Genomic DNA, 21,673 nt, shown 5'->3' with positions numbered 1-21,673 from the left:
GAGCATCACGACGACGGTTGTCAGCAATGGTCGTGCATCTCTTGTGGATCATCAACCAGTCTGGTCAGCTCATCACCAAGACGGCGTTCACAAGCCCCGAAAACATCGGCGAGCTGGGGGCCAATCCGGATATGCAGTTGACCCTGTCTAGCGTCCTCTTCTCCACATGCGGCATGTCACAGCAACTGACACCCAACGCCGATCCACTCGACAGCGCCTGCATGAATCTGATCGAGTGTGATGAGCATAACATCCACATCTACGAGACACCGACCTCTGTGAAGTTTGTACTCTTCACCGACAACCGCACGATGGAGTGCAAGAGTCTGTTCACCGAGCTCCACGCCCTGTACGCCGAGTTTGCGACGAAGAACCCATTTCACACGGTGGATGATGCCGGCATTGGCCAGCCCATTCGCATACCTGCGTTCACTGAGTCCATCAAGGCAACGGTGGGCAAATATCAGTAGTTCTGAGCTGACTCCATCATCACACCAGCGTGTGGCGCATTTTTTTTTCCGCCAGTGTGTGTGTATTCGTGTTTCTGCTAGGTGGGGGTATAGGAAATTTTTGTCTCCGTACAGAGAGGCTCGTCAGGCGAGGGAGTCCACAAGTGCTCCCTTGCGCTGGGAACTGAAGAAATTATTTTGTCAACCGAATGCCGTTCTTCGCTTCTCCACGACCGGAGGCTGGGGGTGGGGGTGGGGGTGAGACACAATTTCTGAACTGCTACCGCTTCCGCTTCTTCTCTTCAATGCGCGCGCTGTTCATTGGCAGGTGACACGCATCTTCCTCTGTCGCACTCACGCTAACGTGCAGGGAAGCACAAGCGTGCATTATCGTGCCGACCCCCCACCCCCTCTCTCTCTCCTCTTCAACTCATGGTGCCTTTTTTTGGGTGTCCCTCTACTCATTCTTTCTCGTCCTCTTTCCCTCTCTTTCTCGATATTATTCCCCCCTCTGGTTATCTCTGTGTTTGTTTGCCTGAACGTGACTCCCCTCCCCTCCCCTCCCCCACCCAATTTTCCTTCGCAAATTAACGTCTACGCATGGGCGATGCACGTCCATGTGTACCCACTGACAACGTCGCCGCTCATTTGACTGCTCTCTCTCTTTTTTCTCTCTGAACTGAACGAAATCTCTCCTGGGGTGCCCTTTTTTTAGTATTTTTACGCACTTCACCCGATTTGCAAGCTGACAAGAATGACCAAGTTCCTGAAGCCCGGTAAGGTGGTGATCGTGACGGCTGGTCGCTACGCCGGCCACAAGGCGGTGATCGTGCAGAACTCCGACTCCGCGACGAAGGAGCGCCCGTACGGCCGTGCGCTGATTGCTGGCATCAAGAAGTACCCGAAGAAGGTCGTGCGTGGGATGAGCAAGCAGACGATCCTGCGCCGCTCGCAGGTGGGCGTGTTCCTGCGCGTTGTGAACCACAAGCACTTCCTGCCGACCCGCTACAACGTGGACATGTCGAAGGAGCTGCGTGGCAAGATCAACGTGTCTGACGCGTCGAAGCGCTCGCGCTCGAAGAAGCTGGTGAAGCACGTCTTCCAGGCGCGCTACAACGCCGGCAACAGCGCGTGGTTCTTCCAGCGCCTGCGCTTCTAAGAAGCGAACGTACACTGAGTCTGGTCCAAGTGATTTTCCGTGAGAGAGAGTGTGTGTGTGTGTGAGTGTGTAGGGGGGAGGAGGTGGGTGGGTCGCTGATTCAGAGGTGGAGGAAAATACAGTCAAGCGGGTGTGTTCATTTGTACAAATCTTCTCTCTGTCTCGCTGCTCATCTCGGCAAAGGCTCTGACGTCCTGCTGTCTCGGTGCACTAGCTTTAGGGACGGTAATGGATCCTTGGGTTTTCTCTTCCTCCCTCCCTTTACGCCTTGCATGCCGATCCCCTACTTCCTTTGTGTTTCCGTTTTTGTTTTTCTCCGGTGCAGCGCGCCATGTGCTCTAGGTTCTCTCTCTTCCCCCACCGCGCTCTCTCTGCAAGCATGGGTATATGCGTCTCTGCGCGACTCGCGCAGAATAGCCTCCCCAGCGGCACTCAGAGACTTGGAAGTGAAAGATCTACGTGTGCGTGAAGTGAACACCGAAGAACATGGAAGAAAACACACACATACGACGGTAAGACGGCTACAAGCGTACCCATCGGCCCGTGTGGCCAATGGGTGGCACAGTGGCGGTGGTGGCGTGGGGGGGGGGGCAATCGTCCAGGACACACAGTCTCATGAAATTCACGGGTGTGTCGGTCTTTCTTTTTTGTCGTTTTTCTTTGCTCGTTTCGTCTTTTCGTGTTTCGAAAACAAAAAAGTTAAAGCAACATGACTTCCCCCCCTCGTCATTCCCCAGAGGAGCGGGGGGCAGTCCGTGCTGAGGTGCCCCTCATGAGGCTCAAAGATTCTAGTGCGTGTATCAGCGCAGCGAGGGTGAGCCAGCGATACGCTGGTGAAAAACAGAATACATTTTTTAATTCCCCCCGATGACTGAACGCGTTTGAATTTCTTCGCCTGTCTGTTCCGCTTCTTCTTTCATCCTGTCGATCGTCATGCGTTTCTCTCACGAGTTTCGCATTCGCTCATTTCACTTGTGCTTTGTTCTGGTCACGTTATGTCACCTCTCTCTCTCTCATACACACACACAATCTTTTGTTGGCAGCCTCGCCCGACCCTTCCTCATTTCCCAGCGCTTACCCAGCTTTTTTCGTTTGATGCGGGCACAGGTGCGGTTGCGATGGCTTCTTCGCCGCGTATGCACATCCGGCGTGCTGTCGAGTAACCAGATCGGTATGACGGTACACGCTCTTCGTCAGCTCAACTTGCTGGACGTTTCTTCCAATTCCCCAGCACTTTGCGCTCTCCCTATAGTTCGGCAACTTTGCGCCGGTGCAGATGTACGGTCGAAGGCGAACCTCCTGCACGCGTTGGCTTCCGCTGCCAATGAGAACTTTAACCATCGCACTGTGATGCACGAGGAGTTGTATTCCACTCTGCAGTGCATCCAAGCGGGGCTGGTGGAGGTGGCTGACACGCTCACCGCCACTGAAACCGTGTTGGTAATGGAGGCACTTTTGCGACTGATGCCCTACGTCGGCTCTGATGCCTGTGTCCCGCTCGTGAATTCGCGGCTAGTAGAGGAGGTTCGGGAGCGGACCATGGCACTGGCGACTGTCGTGGAGCGACCGGTGGATCTGCTTGGTGTGACGCGGGTCGTTGTTGAAGCGACCTCCTCGGCCTCTGATGTGGCAAGGGATGCAGTTCAGGGCGATGGACAGAACACCAGTAGCTTTGAATGGGCATCCTTTTCGCTCGAAAATGTCTTGCGTGTTGTGCAGGCCCGTCTCAGCACGTTCAGCAAGCAGGAGCTTATTTCTCTTGTGGACGTGCTGACGGTGCGGCTGCCGGTGGCTTCAGATGCCAACACTCCGTCCTCGCCATTTTCACTCTCTGCGCTATCGGTACCGCGTCAGGGCGAGAAATCCCGGCGTGCTGGTGCTTCACCGACGGATGCTGAGGCGGCAGCTGGTGCGGTCATGCTTCTGGACGCCAGCCGTCCTCTAATCCCGGATCTACTTGAATGCGCTCTCGCCACCGTGCCATCGCTGACCCCCTCGCAGCTTTGCGCCTGGCTCACACGCCTAACGACGCTGCGACTCACAGACAACGCTCTGCTCCTGGGCGTTGTCCAGGGTCTGACGAGCGTCGACGTTCAATACTTCACGATCCCTCAGCTGGCCAGTGGCGCCAGCGCGCTAGCAGAGCTTCTTTCGCTGACTTCAGTTCCAGGTCAGCCCTGGGCGCATGCGGAGCTGTGTCTCCGCCTTTACACACGTCTGCTGCACCGCCTTTCTTCGTTGCTCTACGATGCTGGGCGCAGCGACTCTGCAGTCGCACATCATGCACAAACTCGTTTGCTACCGCTACTGGGCACCATTCCAGAGGCTGCGTTGGATGAGTACATAGACAGCGCAATGCCGAAGGATGTGGGGCATGTCGACTCGGGTGTCCACATGGAGGCGAGGTTAAGGGAATCAGTCACTGCGGCGCGACCACACGTTCTAAACGTGTGTGCCACCCTGGCTAGCGCAATTGAGAAGGCCGCGTCCGTGTTGCTCCGCTTCATGGCAGAGCTGCCTTCGCGCGAGCAGGCGATCCTTGCCGCTGCTGTTTTCTATTGGCGCGTCTTCACACCCTGCGTCACTGATGGGTCCGATGCCTTGGCGGCTGCAATGAGACCACATTTTTCCACTCCCTTTGGTCAAGACGACCGCGTTGCTCTCAAGTCTAGGGGTGTGCTGCAGCGTTGTTCCCCGCTGCCGCTGGCCGAGACGGCGCGCAAGCACCACGCTTTGTGTGAGTTGATCATGACACGCAGCACCGACTTCACGGCGAGGGACTGCGTACACGTGCTTAACGAACTTGTTGTGGCACATTATATCGACAACGCTCTGCAGCTGCGTGACCACCAAGAGCAGCAGAGGCTTCAGAGCGGCCCTGAGTCCTCGGCAGCAGATTCCAGCAGTGTGCCAGACGCTCAGTCCAGTCTGCGTAAATCTGTCGTGCGCGTAGCCTCGGAGGAGCGACAGGTCCTCATGAAGCGGCTGAACGACCATCTGCAAGGGCCACTGCAGAGTGGTCTCGGGGAAGTGCACACGGCCCAGCTTGTCCGCTACTTGTCATCACTGTCGAAGATGGGTGTGGGTGCCAAGACATCCTACATGGCCGTGTTGAGGCACTTGAAGGGGCGCTCTTTATCCAGTGTCGAGCAGGTGAGTGTTCTGGCGGTGGTGGCTCGCCATCATCTGAAGTGCCGCCACGTCTTGCACGGGGTCGTTCGTGCTCTCCCAGATCTTTGTACAGCACTGAGTACCGCTGGAAAGGTGTCGCTGCTGAAAAGCCTCGGGCAGGCGAATGGCCAGCGATTTGTCAAGGCGCCGTGCGATGCGGTTCTGGAGCCAGGCAAGTTCTTCCCCACGTCGGTGGAGCTCAAGCACCTCACCCTTTTGCAGCTCATATTTTGCTTCAACGGCCTCATCGAACTCCGCCAGTACGAGAATCCAGCCGTGCAGGCGGTGTTGGCTGAGATCGACAAGCGCCTCCGCACTCCGTTGCTTTGGCCAAGCGACTCTTTCGGCACCATCAACTCTGCCACGTCGCTGGCGGAGTTCTTCGCATCCCTCTGCCGCTTTGGGGGTCCTGCAGAGGGTGTGTCTGTGGCGCTGCTGCTGGCGACGATGCAGGCGCTGGAGCACCTACTCGCCACGTCCCGTTCTCTCTTCGTTGACCTCGCCCGGCTCAACTGGTACTGGCCTTGCCTTCAGGAGTACTTCAACTTTTCATCGGTGCTGTGGACTGGCAGTGCATCGTCGATGCACTATGCGCAACAGAGCGCAGTATCACCAAAAGCGGGGCATTGGGTCTTCACAGCGGAGGAGTGGCACCGTCTGAGCCAAGCGTTTGCGCAGCTGCGTGAAACAGCAGGTGCACATGTCGCAGCGCGGCTGAAGGACATTGCGGAGTCACCGACTCTGCGACCCAACACGTTCCTCTGGGGTCAAATGGTCTGTGGGTTGCGGTTCGGCGGAATGCCACCACCCGGCAGTGTAGAAGGGGAACGTCTCTTGGCAAACCTTGAGCAAAAGAAATTGTTGCCCCTGCTTGGCAATCCTCAGCAGCTGCTCGACATCACTGTTCTCGCTCTCCACTTTGCTGTGGAGGGACGAGATCCAGAGGCAGTGTCGGCGTTGCGTTTTATTCAAAAGAACATCGCTGCAATGCGGGTGCAGGACTGCTTGCAGGTGTGGTGGTACATATCCCAATCACTCTCAGCGCCCACATCAGCGGCCGCCGCTACGCCAGTGGGCAGGGTGGCCTCACAGCCACGAAGCGGTCTGGAAAAGGCCCAAAGGGAGGGCACAGAGCCCCTCTTCACCGCACCGTCGTTGTCAGAGGGCGCCCGTCTTGTGTTACAGGGGGTTCGCGATGCGGCTAAGGAGCAGGTGCTCCGCGAGGAAAAGGCGGTCATGCAGAAGCTCAGCGTTATGGAGAAACGACTGCTCGGTTCGTTGCAGTGAGCACGCAATGCGCTCGTGAGCCTGTGTGTTGTGGGGGCGGGGGGGGGAGGTGCAGACGCTGGAGGTTTTATACGTCTTTGCTTCTGCGCGAGGTTCCCGCTGTCGAACAAATATCACTGTTTACCTGCTTCGTGAGCTACACAGGCTCCAACTCCTCCATCCCCTACCCACAGACCCATCAATATGTGCTTCACGAGGCTCTTCCTCCTCTCCCCACCCCCTTCTCAGTAGCTTTTTTTCTACAGCCGTTCTCTGAGTCCAAGAGTCGCTCTTCACGTGGCAGTCACACCAACAAGCGGTACAAGCGCAAATGACAAAGGGGGGGGGTTCACCATGGGTGCTGTGGTCCCAGTTGAGGGAAGAGGACGAGGGAGGGGTCGATTGAGATGACTACTGGAGAGCAAGGGTGTGTGTGTGTGTGTGTGTGTGCGTGGCGGCGGCGTGTCCGAGGGGGGGGGGGATGAGATCTGTCAGCTCTTATCTTTTCCCTCACGTGAACGTAACGCTGCGGCACATGCGCGGTCTACTACCTGTACCCCACCCCCTCTCTCCCCCCCAAACGGTCTAAACTTTATCCCTACCCTCGGTGTGCAGGGCATTGATCTCATCTCCCTTTGGCTACGTATGTGCTTGTTCACGCCGAGGTCTGTCTGTTTGTCTGAATCTGCCGACACTTATGCGACCTCGTCAACAGCCTCCGAGACTTCTTCGCTCCCGTTGTCCTTTTCTTTGTATCTATCACTCCCCTTGGCCGCCACCCGGTCTCCCACTCTGTGTCTCTGTATGTGCTGCGACTCTACACACTTACATAAAATTCTCTCCAACACCCATACAAACACCAACACTTTGTGCACAGAAAGTTGTTCCTGTCGGGTTGCGCCCCCCACTCCTCCCTTTCGAGAGCTCGTCAAGTGCCGCACTCTTCCCCCCTCCCTCTTCGGTACACCCGATTTGCAAGCTGACAAGAATGACCAAGTTCCTGAAGCCCGGTAAGGTGGTGATCGTGACGGCTGGTCGCTACGCCGGCCACAAGGCGGTGATCGTGCAGAACTCCGACTCCGCGACGAAGGAGCGCCCGTACGGCCGTGCGCTGATTGCTGGCATCAAGAAGTACCCGAAGAAGGTCGTGCGTGGGATGAGCAAGCAGACGATCCTGCGCCGCTCGCAGGTGGGCGTGTTCCTGCGCGTTGTGAACCACAAGCACTTCCTGCCGACCCGCTACAACGTGGACATGTCGAAGGAGCTGCGTGGCAAGATCAACGTGTCTGACGCGTCGAAGCGCTCGCGCTCGAAGAAGCTGGTGAAGCACGTCTTCCAGGCGCGCTACAACGCCGGCAACAGCGCGTGGTTCTTCCAGCGCCTGCGCTTCTAAGCGGCGAGCTGCAGCGTTCACAACACTGAGCAGAATCAATACTGCCTGCAGCCGTGAGTGAGTGAGTGAACAAGCATGGGGCCGAGAAAGGGGAGGAGACACGTGGCGGGGGTCTCCCTTAAGGCCCTCTTCACGTTTTCTTTTCACTCTGCTGCCTGGTGGGTGGTGGGCGGTGTGTGGTTTCTCATGAGGCGTGCGTGACCTCTCACGAGGCTGCAACTTTTCGCTTTTCCTTTGTGACTCCCCTCCGCCATCCTGACACATCCGCACACGCACACACACACCCACACACTTTTCGTGTGTTGGGGGATGTTTGGTGGTCTGGTCTCTCGTTTTATCCTTTTTTTCTCTTTTCGGTCATTTTTGAAGTCCTCTGAATAAAAAAGAACTTATGCGCACTCGTTCACACTACTCTTCCGTGACAATGAGAAGGGGAGGCAATGGCGTCGGGGGAGGGGGGTGGAGGGGGGGGGGACACCCTGGAGAGAATTGAGGGGGAAGACACACAGCGTTCATCTAGCGACATGGATGCACGCGGGGGCTGGCTTCGTCGATTCCCTTCGCCTTCTGAAAGAAAGCACTCAGGTGTGATCCTCTGATTTCTTTCTGCTGCTGCGCCGTTCATCACTTTGTGAGCAGCGTGGAAAGCCGTGAGGTCTCGATAGCTTCGCTGGGCTTCTCGGCTGTTGTGACTCCCCTCTCCCCTTCTATTGTGTTTTTTTTTTCTGCACTTGGATTGAAGCTACCCCCCCTACTCTCTTCTCTTCTATTCCCCCTTTTTGTGGGTTCTCTCTCTGGCATCATGGTTACCGTGCACCAACGACACGCCATTGTTGTGTGCCTCGGGAATCTTTAATCATCGTCCACCACCACACATCCTTCGTCTCCCATCCCCCTCCCCCCCCCCAATTGAAGGAAAACCATATTCAAAAGAGCAGTACTCCACATACGTGTCACCGGGGGCTAAGTTCTGTAGGCAGCGTTCACAGAGAGGAGCACAGAACACAAAAACAGAAAATAAGGGGTGTCGCGACTGCGTCTGTATCTCTCTCTCCGCGTCACGCTTGGGAATCGGAGGGCACCGTTGACATTCCATGCCGCGTACTGAGGAAAAGAGAAATACGTACTTACACCCACACACACACACACTCACACACACTCACACAAACCTTTCCTCCTTATTAGGACCCCCTTTTTTTTTTTCGCGGCCCACCTCATTACACTGTGTAGAGAGCTCGTGCATCTTGTTGGTGTGGCAAACTCCAGGAATCGGGCTGGCCTGCTCCCCCCAGAGACTTTTGGACAAATACGCGTGGTCCCGTTTTTAAAGGTATGGGTTATTTTTATTTATCGTGATCGTCTCGATCCCACGCTTAGCGTACCGTTGCTGTCCACTTCCCCAGTACGTGAAAGGAAATCACAGGTGCGCACGTAATACTTTGCAGGCCGCTCTGTCGTGTGTGAGCCGCCCCGCCCCTCCCTTCCCCCCCTTTCTGTCTTTTACTTTGTACCGTACACTCACTCCCTTTATCGTTCGCGTGCGTGTGTGTGTGTGTGTGTACTCTATTTCCCCCCCCTGCACATCTTACTGCCGCTGCTGAGGGCAGATAATGTGTGTGTGTGTTGGCGCTAGCGCTTTCCGCCCCCCCCCCTCCTCCCCCTCCAGCGCTTTATCCTTTAATCCCCTATTACTCGTGAAACAATCGTAGCCGCATTGCATCACGACGTCTTAGCCATGTCCGAACCGCTAATGCCGATGAGCGGCACGTGCGCCGATAAGTTCTTGAGCAAGCAAGTCTACAAGAGCAATAGAATCGCCCAGAACATGTTTTCGAGCGCCAATCGAAAGGACAAGAAGGTGATGCTACCCGAAACTCTTTTGAAGGGCCTCACCATTCAAAAGTTATGGCAAAACGTCTTCGAGGACAACACCGAGTTTTTGAAGAAATATCACGAAAAGCGCGGGGAGTTGAAGTTGAGCATATGTCCGTGGGACTACGCATGCGACCGCGGCAGTGGCTCGCGCTTCGTGTCTCTCATCACCCACATCGAGGTGCCCCGCGCTGGCACCCCGACGCCGTTGAACGAGGCGCACCGTTTTGCATATGTCAGCACACCTGAAGGAAAGCTGATGCTTGTGTACCAGATATCTTCTCAAACGCCCGACGTGCCGGCCGGCAGCTCGTTTCGCACGGAGGCGTATTTTGAGATCACCGCCGATAGCGCCGACAGCGACTGCTCCATCGCCATTTGGGGCAACTGCCGTAAGATGAGCATCACCTTCTCTGCGATTCAGTATATCGCCACACCACGTGCCATCAAGGAGATGACGGCGGCATACCGGTTTATGGTTAACATGATTGGTGAGGAGTTCTGTGGCGGCGTTGCGACGCCGGCTGTGAACGGCGGTGTCGATGACAGCGAAGTGGCGTCTAATGGTGACGCAACCGGCATGGCTAGTGGCGGTGACGATGGCGGCGGCCTTGGCTCTGTCTTTCATGGCACGCTGCTAGTGTTGGCGGTGCTTGTGACTATACTGGTCTTCAACACCACTCGCACCATATCGAGAACCTCCCGCTTGGCCACAGTGATGCTGAGCCAGGATCGAGCGGGGTGGGAGAGCTCGCACGTCAGCGGCCGGGGCTCTACGGCTACAGTTACGCACGGCTGGATGCCTGAGGAGAAAGCGCTACTGATTGCTGCGCGGGAGGCGCAGCTTCAGACGCTGCGATATCGCTGGATGGAGCAGCAGGCGGAGATCGACCACTTGCAAAAGACTGTCACATTCCTGAAGTGGATGTCCTGCGTACAGATGACTGCCGTGGTTGTGGCGCTCAGTGGGTTTGCTTACTTGTTGAGGCGTCATTTGGACACCACCCGAGAGTCGGACTGAGACGGCTCGGTCGCCGATAGCGCATCATCTTTGCCGCTGTTTTTTTTCCACTCTTCTCACGCGTGAATTTTCCGCCAGAGGAGGCGAGTGGGAAGGAGGGGGGGGGTTGCTGTGCGACGGGTTTGCCGCAGGGCGAAGTGGGGAGAGGCGAGGCCGGCGGAAGCATCACGACAAAAGTCTTATTGGTACTCCCCCTGATTCCTTTTCTTGGTTTTGGCACCTCGGTTTGCGGCTATCTTCCTTCTGTGTCGTTATCTATACACACATACATGTATATATATATATATATCTGTATCTATATATATATATATGCACATATTATACATATTCGGTCGGATATCCTGGCACCTTGCCGGACACACACACACACACACATTGTCGCCGCCCCCTCCCCTTTTTCCTCTTCTCTATGTGAAACCATTGATTTTCCCCTGCCTCTTGCGTGCTGAACAGGTGGGTGCCCTCCCTAGCTGCCACCGCTGTGGCTGCCCCCCCCCCCCGTTACAGCTGTAGTGGGACGTTCTCACGAATCACTTTAGTTTGTGAACACGCAAAATGTGTGTGCACCTTTGGGTGCTCTGTGCATGTGTATGTACTGGAGATGGAAGTAAACAACAACAAAGGGAAACATAGCTCCCCTTTCTTGGAACTTCATGATCTTGCTCACGTTTTTGTTTCCGTTCTGTTCGCGAGTTCTTTTTTACTTGCTCTCTGTGCCTCACTACACTCGCACTCTCCTCACGTGTGCCTGGCTGTGTGCATCCCTTCGTCTTTCTCAATGCTCAGCAGTGCTTTCTTTTCATAGTCATTGTGTTTGCAGCACAGCGGAGTACCACGACAGATCAATGATCCACTATCCGTGAGAAAAAAAAAGCAGAGTTGCGCAGCTCGTCCGCTATCTCAATCTCGGACGCATAGACGCTAACACTACTCCCTTCACAGTAAGTGTTGCGGTGCTACTTCACTCTCCCCGTCCCTTCCCCTCCCTCCACCCGGCCGTGGCGCATCCCGGCTTCTCTGCCTCGCCGCCTCATGCCTACTGTACCCCACACTTTGCTCTATTCCGACTTGTTTCTCTGCACTCCACCTCTCACACACCCGTGTGCTTGCTTGCGCATGGTGGACGAGGGATGACCTATCTGATGCTCCCCTGCGCGCCCCACTCACCAGAAGAGCACACCCATCATACGTTTGGGCAACCAAGACGCTCTGCTGCTGCTGCTGTGCCCTCATCCGATGGCGATGCAGTGTGACGCGCTCCTTTCAAGAGACGTCTTCGGAATTCGGTTTCTAATCCTTTACTGCCTCAACTGTTTCGTAGGCTTTCACATGATGTGATCAGAGGTTTGCTGACCGAAGAGAGTGCCATCTGTGTGTGTGTGTGTTTTACAGCATATGCTCATGGCTATGCCCTGTGCGATGTGCACTAGAGAGTTGCTCCCGTCGCTTCGCGTATTTGCAGCGGCGAGGAGGAGTGCGAACTTGGAGTTGGGTGATTCGTTGCTTATAGACGCTGCGGTCTGCGTGTGTTGTGTGCTGCTATTTCCGCATGGAGCACGAGTGGCTCGTGCGTCCTCGCCGCGGACGTTTGGTGTTTGGAGCTCTTTCTCGTAAATATACATATATACATGTGTATTCATATTCCCATCGTCTCTTTTTTTTTTCTTGCCGCTCGTCGCATCGTTCAACATTTCGAGCGAACCGAAGCCGTTCTTTTTCTCTCCTCCCCTCCCTCCACCCGGCCGTGGCGCATCCTGGCTTCTCTGCCTCGCCGCCTCATGCCTACTGTACCCCACACTTTGCTCTATTCCGACTTGTTTCTCTGCACTCCACCCCTCACACACCCGTGTGCTTGCTTGCGCATGGTGGACGAGGGATGACCTATCTGATGCTCCCCTGCGCGCCCCACTCACCAGAAGAGCACACCCATCATACGTTTGGGCAACCAAGACGCTCTGCTGCTGCTGCTGTGCCCTCATCCGATGGCGATGCAGTGTGACGCGCTCCTTTCAAGAGACGTCTTCGGAATTCGGTTTCTAATCCTTTACTGCCTCAACTGTTTCGTAGGCTTTCACATGATGTGATCAGAGGTTTGCTGACCGAAGAGAGTGCCATCTGTGTGTGTGTGTGTTTTACAGCATATGCTCATGGCTATGCCCTGTGCGATGTGCACTAGAGAGTTGCTCCCGTCGCTTCGCGTATTTGCAGCGGCGAGGAGGAGTGCGAACTTGGAGTTGGGTGATTCGTTGCTTATAGACGCTGCGGTCTGCGTGTGTTGTGTGCTGCTATTTCCGCATGGAGCACGAGTGGCTCGTGCGTCCTCGCCGCGGACGTTTGGTGTTTGGAGCTCTTTCTCGTAAATATACATATATACATGTGTATTCATATTCCCATCGTCTCTTTTTTTTTCTTGCCGCTCGTCGCATCGTTCAACATTTCGAGCGAACCGAAGCCGTTCTTTTTCTCTCCTCCCCTCCCTCCACCCGGCCGTGGCGCATCCTGGCTTCTCTGCCTCGCCGCCTCATGCCTACTGTACCCCACACTTTGCTCTATTCCGACTTGTTTCTCTGCACTCCACCTCTCACACACCCGTGTGCTTGCTTGCGCATGGTGGACGAGGGATGACCTATCTGATGCTCCCCTGCGCGCCCCACTCACCAGAAGAGCACACCCATCATACGTTTGGGCAACCAAGACGCTCTGCTGCTGCTGCTGTGCCCTCATCCGATGGCGATGCAGTGTGACGCGCTCCTTTCAAGAGACGTCTTCGGAATTCGGTTTCTAATCCTTTACTGCCTCAACTGTTTCGTAGGCTTTCACATGATGTGATCAGAGGTTTGCTGACCGAAGAGAGTGCCATCTGTGTGTGTGTGTGTGTTTTACAGCATATGCTCATGGCTATGCCCTGTGCGATGTGCACTAGAGAGTTGCTCCCGTCGCTTCGCGTATTTGCAGCGGCGAGGAGGAGTGCGAACTTGGAGTTGGGTGATTCGTTGCTTATAGACGCTGCGGTCTGCGTGTGTTGTGTGCTGCTATTTCTGCATGGAGCACGAGTGGCTCGTGCGTCCTCGCCGCGGACGTTTGGTGTTTGGAGCTCTTTCTCGTAAATATACATATATACATGTGTATTCATATTCCCATCGTCTCTTTTTTTTTTCTTGCCGCTCGTCGCATCGTTCAACATTTCGAGCGAACCGAAGCCGTTCTTTTTCTCTCCTCCCCTCCCTCCACCCGGCCGTGGCGCATCCTGGCTTCTCTGCCTCGCCGCCTCATGCCTACTGTACCCCACACTTTGCTCTATTCCGACTTGTTTCTCTGCACTCCACCTCTCACACACCCGTGTGCTTGCTTGCGCATGGTGGACGAGGGATGACCTATCTGATGCTCCCCTGCGCGCCCCACTCACCAGAAGAGCACACCCATCATACGTTTGGGCAACCAAGACGCTCTGCTGCTGCTGCTGTGCCCTCATCCGATGGCGATGCAGTGTGACGCGCTCCTTTCAAGAGACGTCTTCGGAATTCGGTTTCTAATCCTTTACTGCCTCAACTGTTTCGTAGGCTTTCACATGATGTGATCAGAGGTTTGCTGACCGAAGAGAGTGCCATCTGTGTGTGTGTGTGTTTTACAGCATATGCTCATGGCTATGCCCTGTGCGATCTGCACTAGAGAGTTGCTCCCGTCGCTTCGCGTATTTGCAGCGGCGAGGAGGAGTGCGAACTTGGAGTTGGGTGATTCGTTGCTTATAGACGCTGCGGTCTGCGTGTGTTGTGTGCTGCTATTTCTGCATGGAGCACGAGTGGCTCGTGCGTCCTCGCCGCGGACGTTTGGTGTTTGGAGCTCTTTCTCGTAAATATACATATATACATGTGTATTCATATTCCCATCGTCTCTTTTTTTTCTTGCCGCTCGTCGCATCGTTCAACATTTCGAGCGAACCGAAGCCGTTCTTTTTCTCTCCTCCCCTCCCTCCACCCGGCCGTGGCGCATCCTGGCTTCTCTGCCTCGCCGCCTCATGCCTACTGTACCCCACACTTTGCTCTATTCCGACTTGTTTCTCTGCACTCCACCTCTCACACACCCGTGTGCTTGCTTGCGCATGGTGGACGAGGGATGACCTATCTGATGCTCCCCTGCGCGCCCCACTCACCAGAAGAGCACACCCATCATACGTTTGGGCAACCAAGACGCTCTGCTGCTGCTGCTGTGCCCTCATCCGATGGCGATGCAGTGTGACGCGCTCCTTTCAAGAGACGTCTTCGGAATTCGGTTTCTAATCCTTTACTGCCTCAACTGTTTCGTAGGCTTTCACATGATGTGATCAGAGGTTTGCTGACCGAAGAGAGTGCCATCTGTGTGTGTGTGTGTTTTACAGCATATGCTCATGGCTATGCCCTGTGCGATGTGCACTAGAGAGTTGCTCCCGTCGCTTCGCGTATTTGCAGCGGCGAGGAGGAGTGCGAACTTGGAGTTGGGTGATTCGTTGCTTATAGACGCTGCGGTCTGCGTGTGTTGTGTGCTGCTATTTCTGCATGGAGCACGAGTGGCTCGTGCGTCCTCGCCGCGGACGTTTGGTGTTTGGAGCTCTTTCTCGTAAATATACATATATACATGTGTATTCATATTCCCATCGTCTCTTTTTTTTTTCTTGCCGCTCGTCGCATCGTTCAACATTTCGAGCGAACCGAAGCCGTTCTTTTTCTCTCCTCCCCTCCCTCCACCCGGCCGTGGCGCACATACGTGAAAGATGTAACACCGTTTAGCTGAGAGCTGCAATCTACAGTAACCCCATCGGATGGGGAGGGGGTGACTGGGGAGGCGGGCGCTCGTTGTTCTGCGAAGCTCTCCCGTTAGCCTATAGGGGTGGAGGGCGGGGCGGGGAGCGAAAATCGTGAGGAGCTGAGGAAGAGGTACTCTAACGGGTTGAATAAGATGAGAGGATAACACTGATTGTTGCACCCACTTATGCTTCACGCTGTTTTTTGGCCACGTCTTGATTGGTGGTTGCAGTGTGTGACGCGGTGCGATATGCAATTGGATCTCGTATGCCACGTTACTTTTCTTCTTCTTACTTCCCGCTAGCTCGAACCGTGAGGGGGGGGGAGGTCACACACACTCTCTGTTAAACCCTTCGCGTACCACTCCACTAGTGTGCTGAGCCACACACAAACTCAGGCACGAACCAACAATTCGTCATCCCCGCCTTATCGGCATGCTGCGCTTCTGTTCTGCTGCACTGGCAGCAGCGAAGCTTCCTAATCCGGGTAGCTCGCTTCTTAACCCTCGCAGCTATCGCGCAAAGGTGCGCCGTGCTGCAGCCTTGGGTGAGCAGCAAAAAAATGCGTTTGAGCAGCAAGCCATGTTCGCAGAGATTGGTGGGCCTGGCAGGTCCAGTGCCGCATTGCCGCGCCCGTCTTCGTCTCCGCGTACGGCGAAGAGTCGCAAGCAGCGCCGCGGACATCACGTGAGACAGGTGGTTGGTAAGGACGTCGCCGAACGAGCAAAATCCATGACAGACGCAGAGTGGGAGAGCGTGCCAATGTCGGAAAAGCACGCCTTCACGAAATACATGAGCGAGCTCTTGCGTGAGCACCCGACGGAGGCGACGGAGCAGCAGCGGCGTCGCTATTTCGAAACGACGATGGCCGACCCGCGCGACTTTGATCCCAATCACACCGTTCGAGACGAGTATGAGCGACTCAAGATGGGACTGCCCGTGCAGCTCAAAGATCCACAGCGTTCACTAGGTGTTTCTCAAGCGATATTCGAGTCTGGCGACGCGAGCCTCTTCAACCCTGACAAAGTGGACGCGCTGGAGGAGGCCATGGTTCAGATCAAACAGGTGTTCACCGACTACGTCCGGCAGCGCCGCGAAGGCGTTAGCACTGAAACCGCGCGTCGTAAGCTGGCGAACATGCTGGCAGACTTGAACGTCGAGACGCAGCGGCATCTCAGCCACATGTTCAAGTACGCGGAGGAGAGGGTTCGGCATGAGGCGCGCGAGGAGCGTAAGCGGCAGTTGAGCGAACTGCAGCGGCTGCGGCGACTTGTGTCGTCGTCATCTCGGCATCGCTCTGTCGCGTTATCTGAGTCAGCCATTCCGTCTTGCTCTGCGACTGCGTCTAGGCCGGACGATGGCACGTGTTCTTTGGCATCGTCCTCAGCCGCTGATGGGGGCCTAGACGTCAGCCATGACGTCACTCTTCCACCTCCCGCAGCGCTTGCGAGGACGAAGAAGCGCGCCGCCCTAAAGCGGTCATTGGGCAAGGCCCTTGGCTTGGAGGTTGATGTTGTGGAGAGCCTCATTGCAGAGCTCGAGGCTCAGGAGAAGTTCATGCAGTTCTGTGAGGTGTTTGCTCGCCTCACCGTCTCCAGTGGCTTTCGCCACGGCCCTGACGATGAGGGCCTCGATGCGTACACGGAGAGTCTCAAGAGGCTGTACTCAGTCGACGCAAATAAGCTCAGCACGCTTGACGTTGTGCAGTATCTTGCCGCCAAAGAGGAGGCGCACCCGGTGGACTGGGCGAAGCGATGGTACGAGCGCCTTGTCCGAATTCCACTCGAGCACACACCAGAGTATAGACGACTGGAGGCCATTCGCGACGGTGACACGGCAGCGCTGGAGCTGCAGGCCCGGGCCGAGCGCGGTGCAGATGCGCCGGTGTCTGCAGGCCATGAGGCCGCTATGGAGGCGGAGCGGGCGGCTGCAGGTGAGCGCGCTCGGCAGGCCGTGCGCTTGGTGGAGAAGATGTTCATGCGTCCCGACGACCCACGACTGAAGAGTCTGCACGAGCGGAGGCTGCGGTACATTGCTTATTTGCAAATGGAGCGGCAGATTGCACAGGCTCGTGAGAACGCGAAGATTTTCGAGGGTGTCGAAGCGACAGCAGAGGCGGAGGAGTGTCGACGACTCTACGCACAGCTCATGGAGCGTAAGAAGGGCCTTACAGCCCTCGGAGACACGGTCGACACCGCAACAGCTCCCACTTCAGAGGCTAGCAGCAGCGAATCGACAAACCGCTCAGGCGCGGCGATTGCCACCGCAGTTGCTACAGCGAACTCGGCGACTGCCGCTAATGCGAACGTATTTGAGCACGATGCCGAGGCAGCTGAGCTGTTTGAGCGAATCAGCCGCATCACTCAGACTGTTATCCGTACTTATAGCCGGGAGACACGCCGACGCAGCAAGGCCGCCGCGAAAGCGGCAGTTTTTACGCGCGTTATGCAGCATGTCGGCCTAACCAACGCAGACGGCAGTCGGGCTGGTCACGCTGAGGAGCTTCAGCGGTTGCTCCAGGAGAAAAAGGAGAAGGTGGCGCAACGTCTGCTGAACGTACTGGAGTCGGACGTGAAGTCTGATTTGGAGTGGCTGGATGCGATGGACGAGGCGGAGCGGCCGCCACTGCTGCCCATACCAGAGGGCATGTCATACGTCTCTGCTGCGGATGTGCAGGCCTGGAAGGAAGTCCGCGATGCTGACAAGGCCATATCTGCCGACCCGTTCCGCAAGAATAAAAAACACTTCCAGCCGAAGCTCTTTGGTCAGCCGTGGCAGCTGCCGGATAAGCCGCTTCTCTTTTGGGGTACCGGGACAAGGGCGGTGCAACAGGCACTAGAACACGCCGCCGACGATGCGGAGCGGCGCCGCCGTGGTGAGCCGCTGGCGCCGCCGTACCCCTGCCCAGAGAATCCGTGGGGCTGGCGGCTCGTCAAGGATATTCTCGATGATTAAGCGGTTTCTAGGCTTCTTGGTGTGGTGGTATGCGCCTTCTTGGGTGTGTGTCCGTTAAGAGTGTGTGTGTGTGCTGGTGTGTGTGTGTGTATGGCAGCACAGAGAGCGTTTATTTCCTTCTAATTGCCATCACCGCCACACTAATTCCTGATTCCAATTGACAGAAGCACACACAGACACACACACAAAAAGGAACGACAACTCTTTCTTTTAATGAGAGATGTGAGTCTCCCCCCAATCCAAAATAATTACATCAATCCGACTTACTTTCCTTGGCCCGTTCCCGTAGAAATTGCTGTGTATAGGGACACCTATTGCGCACGTTGTTCCCTCTATTTCTGCAGTGGAGGGAAAGCAGCGGTGTCGACGTGTCCCCCTCCCCCCCTTCCCGGTGCACCCTCGTGCAAACGCGAGCACACTTATAGGGACTCTGGTTAATCTCCCTCATAGACCTGGTGGTTGCAGTGGTGCGAGTGAATGGGTCGATGTGCAGGGGTTGCACTGCCAGTTTCCCTCTTCCCCCCTATCATACACAATGTGTACGTTTTTTCCTACTTATTCTTCGTCGTCCTCGTCCCCCTTTTTTTTTGCCTTATTTACGCCACCGCCACTGCCACCACGACCACCGCCACTTCTGGCGTGAACGGTGCGCCCACCGCTGCCTTCGATTCTCTGTGCCTCAATCTTTTCCTTCTTTTTCGCGCCCTTTCCCTTCTCCACTCCCCCCCGTCACCACACGTGCAAACGACTGCGTGGTATATCCATCGCTCGTGCGCTGCGTATTCATCTCCCTCCCTCCCCCCCCTTCCTGACGCCTGCCATGTGCGTGTGTACGTGTGTAGTCTCATAAGAGTTTTATTTCTGTTTTTTTTTGCTAAGTAGAAACACACAAAAGGCAAACTCGGACGAGCACTAACTCCACCGCCCGCTCAACACTCGCACCTCCTCAAAAAGAGTATAAATCCACGATTTGGAAAGGCCACTCAGAGCAGGTCACATCAGACGGCTGCTACTCGCTCACTCCAACAGACCCAAAGGGAAATAGCTTTACGATCCCGAACACGAACAGTGGCTCGCACTGATCTGCTTCGCTGTTTTCTGGCACACTCGCTATCACGACCCCTTTTCTTCACATTCCTACAGCGTCACGCTCGCTGAGGATCAGTCTTCTCGGCCCACTTTGATCAACTGAAAACTGGTGTGTGTGTGTGTGTGTGTAGTCTGACCTGTTTTTACCTCCCTTGTCGCACCGCACCCTCTCCCCCCCGTCCTCCTCATCATCACTTCCGCATTTTCTTTTTGTGTCAGGTTTAAGGAGTTTCACGTGAGTGCAAAAAAAAAGGCAGTCATGAACGGCGCGAACAGCAGCAGCAGCAACAGGCATATCGAGAGCGACGGTGCCTCCAATCCGTTGTCCAACGAGTTCGTCACCTTCAGCGCCCCCTACGGCAATGTGTGCGAGAACGTCACTGCCAAAGATTGTCCTATTCCCACAACGGACAAGACTGCTGCAGGCTACATAGATTCCACATCCAGCACAGATGTGGTGGATGCACCGAGAGTCAGGTCCACTGGCGCGTTAGGTTTCATGGAGAGGATTTGCTCTGTTATACCTCGTGGTGGTCTGGTCGCCAACGTATATAATCTGGCGAGCGCCACCCTTGGTGCCGGTATCGTCTCAGTGCCGTCAGGCTTCCACCAGTCTGGTATGCTGGTGTCCATTTTTCTCCTTGCCGCTGTGTGTGCATGCACCATCTACTCCATTCGCCTGTTGGGTCAGGCGAAGCTGAAGACGGGGCTGCGCTCGTATGAAGAGATGGCACGCGGCATGCTGGGTCGGGGCTGGGATTACTTTGCCGCGTTCCTCATGTTCATGTTCTGCTGGGGTACATGCGTTGGGTACGTTATCTCGATCGGCGACTTGCTTTCACCGATGCTGGATGGCCCCAACACAAATAAATTCCTGCAGACGCCCAGCGGCCACCGCATCCTTGTCGCTCTGATTTGGCTTCTCGGCATGTTGACGTTGTCGCTGCCAAAGGAGATCAACTCACTGCGCTACGCCTCCGTGATTGGTGTGTCGTTCGTTGTCTTCTTTGTCATCTGCATGATCATTCACTCCGCCCGCAACGGCCTCAAGAACGGCTTCCGTGATGATATTTTGCTGTACAACAGCGGGCTGCCAGCCGTCAACGGTCTCACGCTGTTCATCTTCGCATTTATCTGTCAGGTGAACGTATTTGAGATTTTCGACGAAATGCAGAAGCCCACGCTCGGCCGCATGACGCGTGACGCGACGATCAGCATGGTCTTTGTGGCGATACTGAACTTCTTTTCTGGCTTCTTCGGCTATTGCGACTTTGGCCCCGATGCGGTGGGCTCAGTTCTCAGGCGCTACCGCCCACTCGATGACCCCCTCTTTATGATTGCGTACCTAGGCATCTGCCTCAAGCTGTGCGTGGGTTTTGCCATTTGTATCCAGCCCTCCCGCGACGCCATCTACTACTGCCTACGGATGGGGAAGACGTCGGATGTGAATCGCTGGTTAAACTGGTGCGTGAGCGGCTTCCTTGCGCTTGCTGCACTCGTCTGCGGTCTTTTCATCCCTAAAATCGAGGTGGTCTTCTCTCTGCTCGGCGGCATCTGCGGTGGCTTTCTCGGCTTCATGTTCCCGGCATACTTTTTCATCTACTCGGGCGGCTTCACGCTCAAGAAGGTCGGCATTCTGAACTACATCGGCTGCGTCGTACTGATTGTTGGTGGTGTGATTGCCGTTGTTTTCGGCACTGCTGTCGCCATCTATAGCGAGATCCCTTAAGAGAGGCGAACTCAAGCCTTTACAGCAGCAGCAACAACAGTGCTTACACCTCACGTGGCAGTAAGGGGGGGGGGGTTGCGCTCTGGTGTGCCTTCGCGTGAGACCGAGCACATATCAACTTTACTGATCTGCATGTGGATGTGCGGAGGTGGTTTACTGTGAGTTGTCTTTTCCTTTTTTTTTTGGGCGATGAGATTTTTTTTTTCTCTCTTTGTGTGCTGTTTCGCTTCGTTTTTTCTTTGTTTCTTCCTTCACCCCCTTATTTGCATTCCTTTGGCTGTGTTGCGGGGGGGGTGCAGGTGCTGGTGGTGGTGGTGGTGGTGATGCGCCTGGCGAGAGAGAGAGGGGGGGGGAAGGGTAGTGATGGCGCTCGTAAGGTCTCTTACGCCTCCTCTCCCTTCTTTCTGTGTCCCTAGCTTCGTTGCACTCTCTCTCTGGCCTTCTTCACCCTCCCCACCCCTCCCCCCCCACTTCCATCGTAAACTCCTCCTCCTCCTCCTCCTCCCCTTTTTTGTTTAAAAATTTTTATTCCTTTGACAAAAAAATTTTCCCTTTCATTTCGTTTTTTTTCTTTTTTTTTTGCTTAAGCCAGCCGCCAAACATGACCATTTCTCGCTTTGTTGTACATATAAAATAATTTGTGCAATTTTTACCTTTTCCTTTTTTGAAAAAAGTCGATGCCACCCCCCTCCCTCCCTCTTTATAGATGCGTGTATATATATCCATGTGTGTAAAAAGGGAGGGAACGAGGGAAGGGGAGGGAGGAGACACACACGCGTAGCAGAGGGGGAA

At 55.3% G+C, this 21,673-nt stretch overlaps 6 protein-coding genes across 6 annotated transcripts; all 6 read left to right on the top strand.

The window, feature by feature from the left end:
• Positions 1 to 26: 26 nt before the first annotated feature.
• On the top strand, positions 27 to 470 carry JKF63_02635 (uncharacterized protein; the record flags this gene model as incomplete). The annotated part of the gene is made up of 1 exon (XM_067898659.1): positions 27 to 470. The coding sequence occupies one exon, from the start codon at positions 27 to 29 to the stop codon at positions 468 to 470; it is 444 nt and encodes a 147-aa protein (XP_067754816.1).
• A 733-nt stretch (positions 471 to 1,203) lies between these two features.
• Positions 1,204 to 1,608, top strand: JKF63_02634 (uncharacterized protein; the record flags this gene model as incomplete). The annotated part of the gene is made up of 1 exon (XM_067898658.1): positions 1,204 to 1,608. The coding sequence occupies one exon, from the start codon at positions 1,204 to 1,206 to the stop codon at positions 1,606 to 1,608; it is 405 nt and encodes a 134-aa protein (XP_067754815.1).
• A 1,173-nt stretch (positions 1,609 to 2,781) lies between these two features.
• Positions 2,782 to 6,066, top strand: JKF63_02633 (uncharacterized protein; the record flags this gene model as incomplete). The annotated part of the gene is made up of 1 exon (XM_067898657.1): positions 2,782 to 6,066. The coding sequence occupies one exon, from the start codon at positions 2,782 to 2,784 to the stop codon at positions 6,064 to 6,066; it is 3,285 nt and encodes a 1,094-aa protein (XP_067754814.1).
• A 967-nt stretch (positions 6,067 to 7,033) lies between these two features.
• Positions 7,034 to 7,438, top strand: JKF63_02632 (uncharacterized protein; the record flags this gene model as incomplete). Its single annotated transcript, XM_067898656.1, has 1 exon — positions 7,034 to 7,438. The coding sequence occupies one exon, from the start codon at positions 7,034 to 7,036 to the stop codon at positions 7,436 to 7,438; it is 405 nt and encodes a 134-aa protein (XP_067754813.1).
• Positions 7,439 to 9,173: 1,735 nt separating this feature from the next.
• JKF63_02631 (uncharacterized protein) lies at positions 9,174 to 10,331 on the top strand (the record flags this gene model as incomplete). The annotated part of the gene is made up of 1 exon (XM_067898655.1): positions 9,174 to 10,331. One exon carries the CDS (start codon positions 9,174 to 9,176, stop codon positions 10,329 to 10,331), a length of 1,158 nt encoding a protein of 385 aa, XP_067754812.1.
• Positions 10,332 to 15,543: 5,212 nt separating this feature from the next.
• On the top strand, positions 15,544 to 18,063 carry JKF63_02630 (uncharacterized protein; the record flags this gene model as incomplete). Its single annotated transcript, XM_067898654.1, has 1 exon — positions 15,544 to 18,063. The coding sequence occupies one exon, from the start codon at positions 15,544 to 15,546 to the stop codon at positions 18,061 to 18,063; it is 2,520 nt and encodes an 839-aa protein (XP_067754811.1).
• Between the last annotated feature and the right edge of the window lie 3,610 nt (positions 18,064 to 21,673).

The sequence above is a fragment of the Porcisia hertigi genome, chromosome 32 (genome assembly GCF_017918235.1).
Source record: "Porcisia hertigi strain C119 chromosome 32, whole genome shotgun sequence".
Classification (NCBI taxonomy): Eukaryota; Euglenozoa; class Kinetoplastea; order Trypanosomatida; family Trypanosomatidae; genus Porcisia; species Porcisia hertigi.
This window is presented reverse-complemented; position numbering and strand designations above follow the sequence as displayed.